This window comes from Adelges cooleyi, unplaced genomic scaffold (genome assembly GCF_023614345.1).
Source record: "Adelges cooleyi isolate 19-005CV unplaced genomic scaffold, UGA_ACOO_1.1 ACOO_flye_CR_arks_rails_tigmint_CR_PRNA_417, whole genome shotgun sequence".
Lineage (NCBI taxonomy): Eukaryota > Metazoa > Arthropoda > Insecta > Hemiptera > Adelgidae > Adelges > Adelges cooleyi.
The window spans coordinates 17,960-30,609 of NW_026096098.1; the positions used below are offsets into that span (position 1 = coordinate 17,960).

Here is a 12,650-nt window from a genome sequence, read left to right on the forward strand (position 1 = left end):
TTCAAAAAGGTTTTTTTTTAGAATAATTATCACACATTTATTTATAAAAATCATTGTTTCTGAACCGATGATTTCCCCGGCCGTAGGATATTACTAAAATAAACTTGAGTGTCACTGGGCTTCTATCATACCAATAGATTATTTCAAATCACCATTGACAATGATTAATATTTTTTTTTGGAGATTTCAAAATTGTAATAGATTTTTTATGTACAGCCTCAACCGAGCGTTGGCTTTCTTATAAGTCTGAAGATAGGTCTAGCATATTATACCTACAACAAGTGTAAAATACACTTCGGAACTTTTAACGGTAAAAAGTAGAACATATGTTTTTTAAAAAAAACATTCTATATATTTATATATGCTGGCAAATACTACTAATATAGGTAACATGTGTATTAAAAACGGCTTGTTTATAACGTAACTGTTATTACATTTGTATCACCGCACCATTTCAGTGTAAAACAACATATTTCTCCGAACCGTTTTTGCTAATTTTTCCTGTTTCGAAGGATTTCTTACAGTTAATACAACATGTATAAACTGAATTTTACGGTTTTTGTGTTGATGGTCGTTGTATTGGTTGGAACAATGAGCCAATCAGGACTACATAAAGTCATTTGGAATTTGACGATGGACAGCCGCCATTTACACTGCAGTGTAGATATGATTTCCTACCCGGGTTTTGGCATGGTGTTGCCCAAAGTCAAAAACCTTGACAGAACTTCACTTATTGAATTTGGAAAACCAAATTTGCCGATCCTGCAGGTCGACACACAGGTAATAAACTTCTCATAGAAATTTAAATATTTTGCGCTTAAAAGTTTCTCCGAAATCTATTAAAATATAAAATACCTCTCTCAAAAAGTTATATAAGGAAGAACAAGTCAGTTGGAATTTGACGATGGACAGTCGCCATTTACACTGCAGTGTAGATATGATTTCCTACCCTGGTTTTGGCATGGTGTTGCCCGAAGTCAAAAACCTTGACAGAACTTCACTTATTGAATTTGGAAAACCAAATTTGCCGATCCTGCAGGTCGAAACACAGGTAATAAACTTCTCATAGAAATTTAAATATTTTGCGCTTAAAAGTTTCTCTGAAATCTATTAAAATATAAAATACCTCTCTCAAAAAGTTATATAAGGAAGAACAAGTCAGTTGGAATTTGACGATGGACAGCCGCCATTTGCACTGCAGTGTACATATGATTTCCTACCCGGGTTTTGGCATGGTGTTGCCCAAAGTCAAAAACCTTGACAGAACTTCACTTATTGAATTTGGAAAAACAAATTTGCCGATCCTGCAGGTCGACACACAGGTAATAAACTTCTCATAGAAATTTACATATTATTTTGTTTTTAACAGTTATATACCTACCCCACCGACCAGAACTTGTAAGTTTAAAACTAATTGTTGAATTTAACTCTATCGCTGTATTCTTTAAATGTATTTAACAGGTTGTTGGAACGACCTTTCTGACTGGCATCCGAGAAATGGGCAAAGGCCTATTCGCAAAGGTGTGTTACGGAGTTTTGGTCAGTGCAGTAGCTATTGTGATGCTTTTTGCTAGTATTGTCATACTGGTACTCTTACTCACGGCTATTGCACCTTTGCTACTTGTATTGACTTCTTATGCACTGTTGCTGAAACTTCTGACTACCATGGTATTTCTGCCGATGTTTCTAGTATGGATAATCGTCAGTGTCATTGTAGTTTATATTGTTATTCATTTGAAACGTTCACATATCATATGATGTTTTCATACATTAACAATTTTCACATAACTTATATTATTATGGTATAAACTAATTGTATATACTCCAAGCAGCGGTACACCACAGCCATGGTGCGTAACCCGTCTTATACAACTTGGAACACAAACTATATAATTTTGTAAAATAAAATGATTTTGTATTTCACAAGTTTACTGGTTTGTTTTTTTATGCAAATATATTTTTTAGTAATATCACATGTTATCGGATCGTTTTTATTAATACCGCTATACAACAGAACAAATGTAGTGAAGCTATTTTTAGATACCGTCGACAATTACTTTTAACTTTAACTCAATACTTTTACTGACATTTGAAAAAAACGCTTTTACATTCGCCCCGCTTAACCCTGTAAGACGTGGTGGCGGTTAGGTTAGTATAATTATTGTACACTTCATAAGTTTTAGAAATCGAAATTACCACTTGATAACGTTTTATTGACTTTTATACTACGCGTATACTGCATAACTATATCACGAAAATGTAGAAATCGTTTATCTCTTTTTTGGAAATACTCATTTGACGTTGTGAGATAATTATTTTTATTGACCGTACTAGAATTTTTTTTATTTGTCAAAAAATGGAGATCAATAAAATTGGTAAAGCATTGACTAAAATTACGATTTTGAGCGACGCGGTGCATATATTAGTGTTATTTATGAAAGGATAATTGTTTATATAATGTAAAACGCAGTATTAAAACCTATGTTTCTTAAATTAAATAGCGTGGCAAAAAAAATTAGGGATTATTAGAGGTTGTAACTTAATATGGTCATGTTCTAAATTTTCTCCTCTATAAAATCTACTAAATTAGAAATGCCGTATCTCGCCGCTTTTGGAAAATAATGACATTAATAAATGAAATGTGATAGTAATTTTAAATTTTTTCTGTAATATTAAATGAATGTAATCAAAAGAAGTCCTTAATAAAAAATGGAGATTTGTTTGATGTTTTGAGGGTTCGAGGTACCTTAACATTAGTTAACGAATTACAAAATATTCTCTGTCAATACATAAAAAATAATCTGTACGATTGTAACAATATAAAACTGCAATGGGACCAGACAGCAGATAATTTTGAAAGATATCTTGAGCAAAAGCTCTTAGGATTTTGTAGCACGGTAAAATCAAAATGGAATGCATCTAATCGTACCTTAAAAACTTTTTTAAATAATAAGAGTGGTTGGAACTAGAATTTAACTTTAAAAAAGGAAATATTATGAATATTAGAAAAAGAATATATTATAAACATTATATAACGAATTTTGACCAGCTAAAATAGCAATTGAAAACACTTTGCGACGTCGTGGTGTTTTTTTATGTGCTGATCGATTTTTCAAAAACAAATCGTTGTATACGTTAACTCGTCACCGGTCTTGTGCAAGTACTTATATACTTGGAAATATATACACAGGTCTACGTACAAGTCTGCGCGGTGTCTGGCTGACAAAATATATTATGTATTATTGGATCACGTGTGCAGTTCATTGAAATGTAGTATGATTTTCTTATAAACACCGCTTTATCGCATCAGGCACCATTAATAATATTCGGTTAGTAAGTTTGAGCTAATCTCAATGGTTTATTACAATAACATTGAAAAAGTATTAAATTATAAATTATTTTTCTTGGTATTTTAATAACAGTCAAATGTTGACTAACGGTATACTTATTATTTTTTTTTTTTATATAAAAATCGTATATTTGCATACATTTTTTTTTAGATATTATGACATTAAAAAATAAACATTTTTTTTAATTGGGAGGTTAAAAAATATTTTGGGGGACTAGGGGCTAACCGGTTCCCAACTTAGGCCTTAAGTTGCGCCAATGTGTTAATAGTTTCAATAACTATTATTATTTATTTTTAAGACTTATAGAAATAGCAGAAACTACCCTATGTTTTTTGTGTATAAATAAATATTTTATTATTGTATAAACAGTAAAAAAAAACAATTTATTGTTTGAATTCTCGATTATCAGACGTTCTTATATTTTTTCAGATATTCTTATACTTATTTTTAATTGTACAGACTGAAGAATACTGGGCCTGGGCAACGCCAAGTACAATATTTAGACAACAAAATACTTTTTAATATGTACTATTCGAAATTCTCCTATGATTAGAGGTATGGAATTAGTATCAATACATTTCATATTGATTTATTATCTCGTTCAATTATTGATAACAGCTTTATTTTAAATAAAACAGTACTACATTTAACTAGTTTGTGTGAAATATCCAAAGACCTACGATTAGATGTATATATTGTAAATATTTATTAATTATTGTAATCAAATTATTGTCATTATTCGGATCGTCAAAGCGCCGGTATCATAGAAACCATGGTTTGTTTCATTATGCAACATAGTTTGTCTTGGTTATGTTTTCACATATCATAAATTGTTCGCATAATATATAAATTGTTTATTCTTTGTTTTCTTTCATTTTTACCTGTAATAAAAATGAGTGACATCAAGTCTTTCGAGGGACACCTCGCCGAAAAGAAGCCAGCGTTGTCTGGAAAACGTGGAAGGTCAGTTGATGATTAACTCTGAAAATTATGAAAAAAAATGTTTTGGTTTTTCTTATATGTTTGCAGATCCAACGACGACAGTGTACCGGATTTTTCGCTTTCGCCGCCGTTTAAAATGCAAAAAATTGAAGACCCGCATGCTTCTTGCACGGCTACCATTGCTGAACTCAGAGAACAAATAGCTAAGATGCAACAAACGTCGAAGCAAAAAGATGCGCAAATTTTTATGAAAGATAAATTGGTAAGTAGAAATTTACACCGGCTCCGGTAGGGCTCGAACGAACGAAGGAGATTCCATCCTGAATTTTTATTTTCTTTGATAGATTTTCGTTCTGAAAGCAAAACGTTTCGCCGCCGAAACTGAGCTTCGCAAAAAGATGGACTCCGAAAAAAAAGTTCATAACAGGAAAGCGGAAATGTTAACGAATAAAGTCCAAACACTACAAAACGAAGTTGACGCTTTGACCAAAAGCAACCACAAACTGAGTGGAAAGTGTGGCGGCAAGGCGAAATAAATTCCATATGGGTAGCTACTACCAACTTTATATTTGTTTACGGCGTGGTGGTAAACGTAAAATATTTGGTAACCATGTATTTATTTTTAGTGATATTTATATATACTAATATGTAAATATCGTAAAAAGGATTACACTTTGATTATAAATTCATTGTGTAATCCTTTTTCTTGTACACATGTTAACCTTGTATAATATTTTGTGATATAAATAATTTTGTGTTTTTATGTTTTGTATATAATTATTTTCAATTATTTAATTATGTTGTACTTGTGACTGTGTGATGTTGTACTTCAAACTTTGTTAAAATGTAAAATTTATTAATATGTATTAAATGAATTTGTATTGTTATAACCTATCTAATATTGTCATGCTGTGTAAAAAAATAAATTATGTGATTTGAAAATGAAAGTTATTTTTCGGTCGTTATTAGATATCTTAGGAGAATAAGTATAGATAATTTTTTTTTTTAAATAATCGATGAAATCTTTTGATAATAGTATATTGCCGCCGCGACGGGCTGGTGAGCTTTCCGCGCGCGCCGCGGCCTGGTCGAGCCGACCGCCTGCCCCGTCGCGTTGTCCCAGCCGGGCGTCCCGCCACGTGCCGCCGCCTATGGGAACGCAAAATTACCGTATATTATTGAAAATTATTTGTAAAACGGACACACTGTGATAGCCGTTATTTACCTTAAAAAAATACTTATTTTAATTTTTGGAAAACAATTTTTTTTTTGAGAACAAACGATCGTCTAAACGGATAACATCGAATTGAATCCATCCTACTTTTAGTTATTTGAATTGAGTCCAGTTTATTATCTTAATATGTTTGATTTTATTACGTAGATAAGATCGTAAGCGTAGTCTCCTTTGCTATTATTAGTAGGGAATTTGGACGGATTATATTGAATTAAGTCCCGAAAAATGGTGTTGGTAAAGTAAAGCTGGTGGCGAAAAATTCAGAAGTTGGGTCTGTCTAAAGAATATAAGTCTAATTCGGAGAAAAGTAGATATCTCAAGTACTTTTTCGGATTGCCATTTTCAAACGAAAATGACGTAGTTGAATGTTTCACGGAAGATTTGATGGTGAACCATGTGATGTGATTTGAATTGACAGTTTCACAGATTACATTTTAGATGATTACATTGACAATGAAATTGGATAGTTTCCTCCCAAAATTCGGTGTGATTTTTCAGCAAGCACTAATCGGACAACTAACAGTTGTGAACGTTTTCATACAAAGTGAAATGCATTGTTTCACTGGGGACATCCGAAAAATTTTTTATTCTTGTTGGCACTCTTCTGGGCATACAGTCAGATACCTACATAAAAATACGAAGCAATGCAACAAAACCATATAAAAAAAACATTGGAAAAAGAACCATTTTTTACGGGAGCAGATTATCAAACATCAACAAAAAATATTAGCAGATTTGACTATGTGAAATCGGTTTAATTTTCATTTTTACCAGCAACTATTTAAATTTTGACATTATTTTTAAAAATTATTAAAATTGAAAAAAAATTTGTTTAACCATTTATAAACAGTGTACACAAGCACACACATTTTTTGGGAGACTAATCAGTCAAACTCCATGTGGTGTCTCCTGGATAACGCTAATAGACTGAAGGCTCAACTCAAAAAACCAAAAAATATTTACTTTTGGTCAATGTATTTTATTTAAAATTTTTTTTTTTTTAGTATCTTCAGGGTTGTAAGCCCCGTTAAGGATCTATGCTGTAGTTTTATGGGGTGTTTATTATCTTATGTTTTTTTTTTATAGCGGTTTAAATTGATGAGAACAATTTTCATTTTTGAAATAGTGGGTTTTTGTCGATTTTAAAATTTATTTTCTCAAAAACTTGACGTGCTATGACAATATTTTAAACACACATTTGGATTGCTTGCGAAAAAAAAATCTATCGGACAATGTTGGTGTTTCGTCGTTTGCACAAAACTCACCCAAATATAACAACAACACCTAGTTATTCACAAGTAATATTGTCCTTTATCTTTTTTATTGTAGGCGTTTTAAAATCACTTTGACAGGCAAGGTATAATACTACATCTATTAACCAACTTATTTGAAAGGAGTACATTTATCAACATGTTTTTGCCATTGAAAAGATCATCGACGAAATGATCTCAAATGTGTAATTAACACTACAAATTGCGCCGTTCAAATGGAATAATTTAGGTGTTATATTTTGTACAGTTACAGAGTGTACCACTTTGGTCATTAAACAAAAGGGTTAAATATAGTAACTGTGTTTATATATACAAATACTGGCACTACTATTCGATTTGTAAATCAAGATATGATGCTGTTACTTAGGCTAAGTGTAACTTGGCTAAAGTCTTAATTGAGATTGTACGTCACTCTGGATCCAGGGATCACTGATACTCATCTTTGCTACCTATTTAGTCTATTATTATAGTCTTATTATCTCAACATCTAAATTATAAAGAAACAAATGTATGACTTTATGCATTATAATTACTATAATATAAGATCACACATGTTGCAACATTAAACCGGATTGGTATGTTCAGCAGTTTTAATAACAATCAACATGCTCTCTGTGGATTTTAATAAATGTATACTAACTTTAAATGATCAAATATTAGAAGATCTAAGCCCCTTAAGTTTTAAAACATGATGTGTCCTGGCCCAGAAGTAATGCCTAGTATATTTAGACAACAAAATACTTTTTAATATGTACTATTCGAAATTCTCCTATGATTACAGGTATGGAATTAGTCAATACATTTCATATTGATTTATTTTCACGTTCGACTATTGATGACAGCTTTATTTTAAATAAAATAGTACTACATTTAACTAGTTTGTGTGAAATATTCAAAGACCTATGATTAGATGTATGTTTTGTATATATTTATAATTATTGTAATCGAATTATTGTCATTATTCGGATCGCCAAGGCGCCGGTGTCTTAGGAACCACGGTTTGTTACATATTAAGCAACTCCGTTAATCTTGGTTATGTTTTCACATATCATAAATTGTTCGCATAATATATAAATTGTGTATCCTTTGTTTTTTCATTTTTACCTATAATAAAAATGAGTGACATCAAGTCTTTCGAGGGACACCTCGCCGAAAAGAAGCCAGCGTTGTCTGGAAAACGTGGAAGGTCGGTTGATGATTAACTCTGAAAATAATGAAAAAAAATTATTTGGTTTTTCTCATATGTTTGCAGATCCGACGACGGTGTACCGGATTTTTCGCTTCCGCCGCCGTTTAAAATGCATAAACTCGTCGACCCACATGCTTCTTGCACGGCTACCATTGCTGAACTAAGAGAACAAATAGCTAAGATGCAACAGTCATCAAAGCAAAAAGATGCGCAAATTTTGACCAAAGACAAATTGGTATGTAGAAATTTACAGCGCTCCGGTTAGGGCTCAAACGAACGAGGGAGATTCTTTTGTGAAATACCCTGAATTTTTTTTTGTTGATAGATTTTCGATCTGAGAGCAAAACATTTCGCCGCCGAAACTGAGCTGCGCAAATTGATGGACTCTGATAAAAAAGTTTATAACAGGAACGCGGAAATGTTGACGAGTAAAGTCCAAACGCTACAAAAAGAAGTTGACGCTTTGTCAAAGATACGTCGCAAGCGGAATGCTGCTGCAAAGTCCGGCGATAAGGCGAAATAAATTCCATAGTAAGTTACTATGAGTTGTACTATTAAGGTAGTACCCTATTTCATAGGGTCTCCCGACTTTATATTGTTTTCTACTTAGATGTATAAGTCCACCATAGTCTGTTACGTGGCCGCCCAAGCTGTCGATATCCGGATGTCCTAGTATGTAGTATTAAGTTAAACTTAAGTGTTCCCGGGTCGACATTGGATGCATAAGTCCACCACAGTCTGTTACGTGGCCGCCCAAGCTGTCGATATCCGTATGTCCTAGTCCTACAAACTAGGACTTAAGATTAACTTAATACTACATATTAAATTGAACTTGAGTATTCCCGGATCGACATTGGTGTGTCTTTATTTTCTTATACTTATGTTAACCTTGTATATTATTTGTGTATTTATGATTCGTATTTAATATTTTCAATTGTTTAATTATGTTGTATTTGTGACTGTGTGATGTTGTACTTTAAACTTTATTAAAGTTGTATAAAATGTAAAATGTGTTAATATATATAAAATGAATTTGTATTGTTATAACTCATCGAATAAATGTCATGCTGTGTAAAAAAATAAATTATGTGATTTGAAAATTTGTTATTTTTCGGTTGTTTTTAGGTATCTTAGGAGAAAAAATGTAGATGATTTTTTGTTTTGTTTTAAATAATCAATGAAACCTTTTGATAATAGTAGTTTACTATTTTATTTTATACTGTATACTAGTGATTATACTACAACTCCTATAAATTCCAATCTTATTATCAAACAGCGACAACTTGGGTATTAGATATACAAATAGAAATAATAACAAATAAATATATACACAATAAACACATGTAAGCTTAATTACTACCCAAAATATAATATTTTTTAATTTGAGTTGGGAATCAAAGGAAAAATCAAAATTAAGTATACACTGTCGTATGAATTTAAAATGCGATACTCTGGACTATATTTATTTAAGTTTGTGTAGCATTGTGGTATTAAGAACGGGAGATTATTACTTGAATGATTAAGGTTGGAATTTTAAAGTTTATTTTGCTTAGGAATTCTGGACACGATAATTTACCATTTATTAATTTATGAATAAAAGCAATGTCGTTATATTATAACCTTCTAGAAGCCAATGACTCTAAACTTAATTCTTCAGATAAAATATTAGACATAATATACGTTGTTCCTATAATTGTTGCCCGATTGATGTGTGTATGGATTAAATAAAGACAAATAATAAAGGTTAGGCTTATGTACAAAATGTAGGTGTTCAAAAACGGAATTCCTTCTTCAGATTTGATTTTATTTGATAATATATATTTTGTGTTTGTGAAAGGGCTTGCTATATAATAGCATAGACAATCTAAGGTTATACTGGGATTAGGTATATCATAAGTTGACAGTACCTATTGTCGAATCAGATACACTTTTTTAGGATTTGTCAACACATCCGTGATAAAATAGGTAAGTATTTCTACTGCGTTGTATCTCATTAGAGGAACAAATGTACTTTACCAGGCACCCTTTTTTTTTCGATTTTTTTTTTTTTTATCGATATTACGTTTAATGCTGATGAAATTTTGCTAGTGAATTTTTTGCCGGACGAACTTAGTTTCAGAGTTACAGACGTTTTAAGTTCGTGATTTCGAACGGCCGCGCACTGAGCAACGATCCGGCTACAGCCGGGTCCGACTACCTGCTATCGGCCGCCGTGGTCATTTTTTTAAGCGCGGCGAGATCCCAAAATAGTACTATTTCCAGTTTACGTTTTTATCGGCGATATTGAATTGAGTCCCAAATATTGAAATGAGTCCCACTAATATTTGTGGGTTGTCAGAATTGAGTCCAACAAATATTTTTTTGGTTGTTTGAGTTGAGTCCCTTCAGCCTATTAGCGTTATCGAGGAGACACCACGTGGAGGTTGGCTGATTAGTCTCCCAAAAATGTGTGTGCTTGCTTACAAATGCTTTGCTTGTTTATAAATGGTCAAAAAAAACTTTCAATTTTAATAATTTTTAAAAATAATTAAAATAATGTCTGAGTTTAAATAGTTGCTGGTAAAAATTTAATGAAACAGATTTTAAGTAGTCAAATCTGCTATTTTTTTAATTTTGATATTTGTTAATCTGCTCCCGTAAAAATTGTTCTTTTTCCAATGTTTTTTTACATGTTTTTGTTGTTGCATTGCTTCGTAATTTAATATAGGTATCTTACTGTATGCCTAGAAGAGTGACAACAAGAATAAAAATATTCGGATGTCCTGAGTGAAACAATGCATTTAATTTTGCATGAAAACTTTCACAACTGTTAGTTGTCCGATTAGTGCTTGCTGAATAATCACACCAAATTTTGGGGGGAAACTGTCCATCTTCATTGTTTATTTGGGACTCAATTCAATATAGTCCGTGCAAATTCCCTCCTAATAATAGCAAAGGAGACTATGCTTACATTCTTATCTACGTAATCAATTCAAACATATTAAGATAAAAAACGGGACTCAATTCAATGTTATCCGTTTTTATTGCATCATTATTATTATTATTATTACTATTATTATTATTATTTTTATTATTATGATTATTATTATTATGACTATTATTATTATTATTATGTGAGGTAATGTATTCGTCGAGTGAGCTATTCTTGGTATTTTAAGTGTACGGCAAAAAAATAAAAACCACGACGGGCGGGAGCAGGTAGTTGATCTTGCTGTAACCGTGTTATTGTTTAATGCGCGCCCGCCCGTAATCGCGAACTTAAAACGTCCGAAACTAAGTTCGTCCGGCAAAAAAGTCATTAGCAAAATTTCATCAGCAATAAACGTAATATCGATAAAAAAAAAATCGAAAAAAAAAGGGTGCCCGGTAAAGTACACTTATACCGGCTACTTCTGCAATCACTATTATTTGATTTTTATAATACATGTCATGTATGGTTCCCTTTGAATACTGATGGGTCTTATGGTATCATAATTATTTTGCTTTAAATAATTTTAACGAGAAGATCTTTTAGTTGTTTTAATATTTAACCAGTAAACACTTGATACCTATATTATATTTTAATAAGAATAGAAATTATTCTAAGACTTTTTAACTAGGTAATTAAAAAAAAAATCAATAGGTATACATATATACCTATATATATCTAATATATATAGATATATGTATATCTAATAATCTTAAATGTTGTAAAAAAAGTACTTAAGAGGACGTCGCAGTCAAATATTTCGAGTACTAAAACACCGCTTCGGACTTCAAATAGTACTCAGAAACTATTAATCGTAGAATAAATCTAAGGATACCTAAAGAAAGCCTGGAATGTCTACTATGTGCGTATAGAGCCATATTTCCAAAAAAAAATTGTTTACTTATAGTTATTTCAATAAGAATTTTTACTTTTTTCAAACGTTCATAAAACCATTGTAAATAAAGTTATCGAAAAAAACTCTCTATAGGCACGTAGAAAAAATTCTGATCTTTCATATGGTACTATAAACAATTTTCTACCACCAAAAGCGTACGAGTACTATTTGAAGTTCGAAGGGATGTTTTTTTAATTTTTATAATAATTATTACGTCGAGAGCTGGCGCGCCTAGCGGCCAATTTATTACACATCTTTATACGTTCGAAAAACCGGTTTTGGGCCGACTGCCGTAGCGCGGCGACAGCGATAACGTCAACGGTGACACCGCTATTATATTATTACCTGAAGTAAAAACAGATAACCCAATTTTTAACAATCAATTCTCAATAACAAACAAATATTATATTTTACTTGCGCAGCGATACTGTTATTTAATATTTGCTATTTTATGTTCATTATTTTATAGAGAATTAGCTGAAGAAGCCAGTCGCTAAGTCGCTTGTATGAAAAAGGTAGCAATTGTAGTAAATTATAATTTGTAAAAATTGTGATTTAAAAAATGGTTTAGGGAACGGTGGGAGGGAGGGGGTACCTCAAATTATTTTGAGGCACACTGTAAAAAAAATCGGAAAAATATTCAAATACCTCTCCGGAAAACCGAAACATTGTAATACAATGTTTACACCCCAGACCAAAATTAGTGTGGGGCCCCCTCCCCTCCTCAGACCAAAATTGGAAATTTTTAAGTTGCTATGTGTAAATTAATCAACAGTCAATTTTTAGTTGCAATAAATCATA

At 31.8% G+C, this 12,650-nt stretch overlaps 2 protein-coding genes across 2 annotated transcripts; both read left to right on the forward strand.

Moving 5' to 3' along the window:
• The first annotated feature begins 699 nt into the window (after positions 1 to 699).
• Positions 700 to 1,699, forward strand: LOC126842047 (uncharacterized). The gene is made up of 5 exons (XM_050578901.1): positions 700 to 780; positions 869 to 1,051; positions 1,140 to 1,322; positions 1,462 to 1,539; positions 1,691 to 1,699. The coding sequence occupies exons 2-5, from the start codon at positions 905 to 907 to the stop codon at positions 1,697 to 1,699; spliced, it is 417 nt and encodes a 138-aa protein (XP_050434858.1). The 5' UTR covers positions 700 to 780; positions 869 to 904.
• A 2,540-nt stretch (positions 1,700 to 4,239) lies between these two features.
• On the forward strand, positions 4,240 to 4,828 carry LOC126842048 (uncharacterized). The gene is made up of 3 exons (XM_050578903.1): positions 4,240 to 4,313; positions 4,380 to 4,554; positions 4,637 to 4,828. Exons 1-3 carry the CDS (start codon positions 4,243 to 4,245, stop codon positions 4,826 to 4,828), a joined length of 438 nt encoding a protein of 145 aa, XP_050434860.1. The 5' UTR covers positions 4,240 to 4,242.
• Positions 4,829 to 12,650: the final 7,822 nt, after the last annotated feature.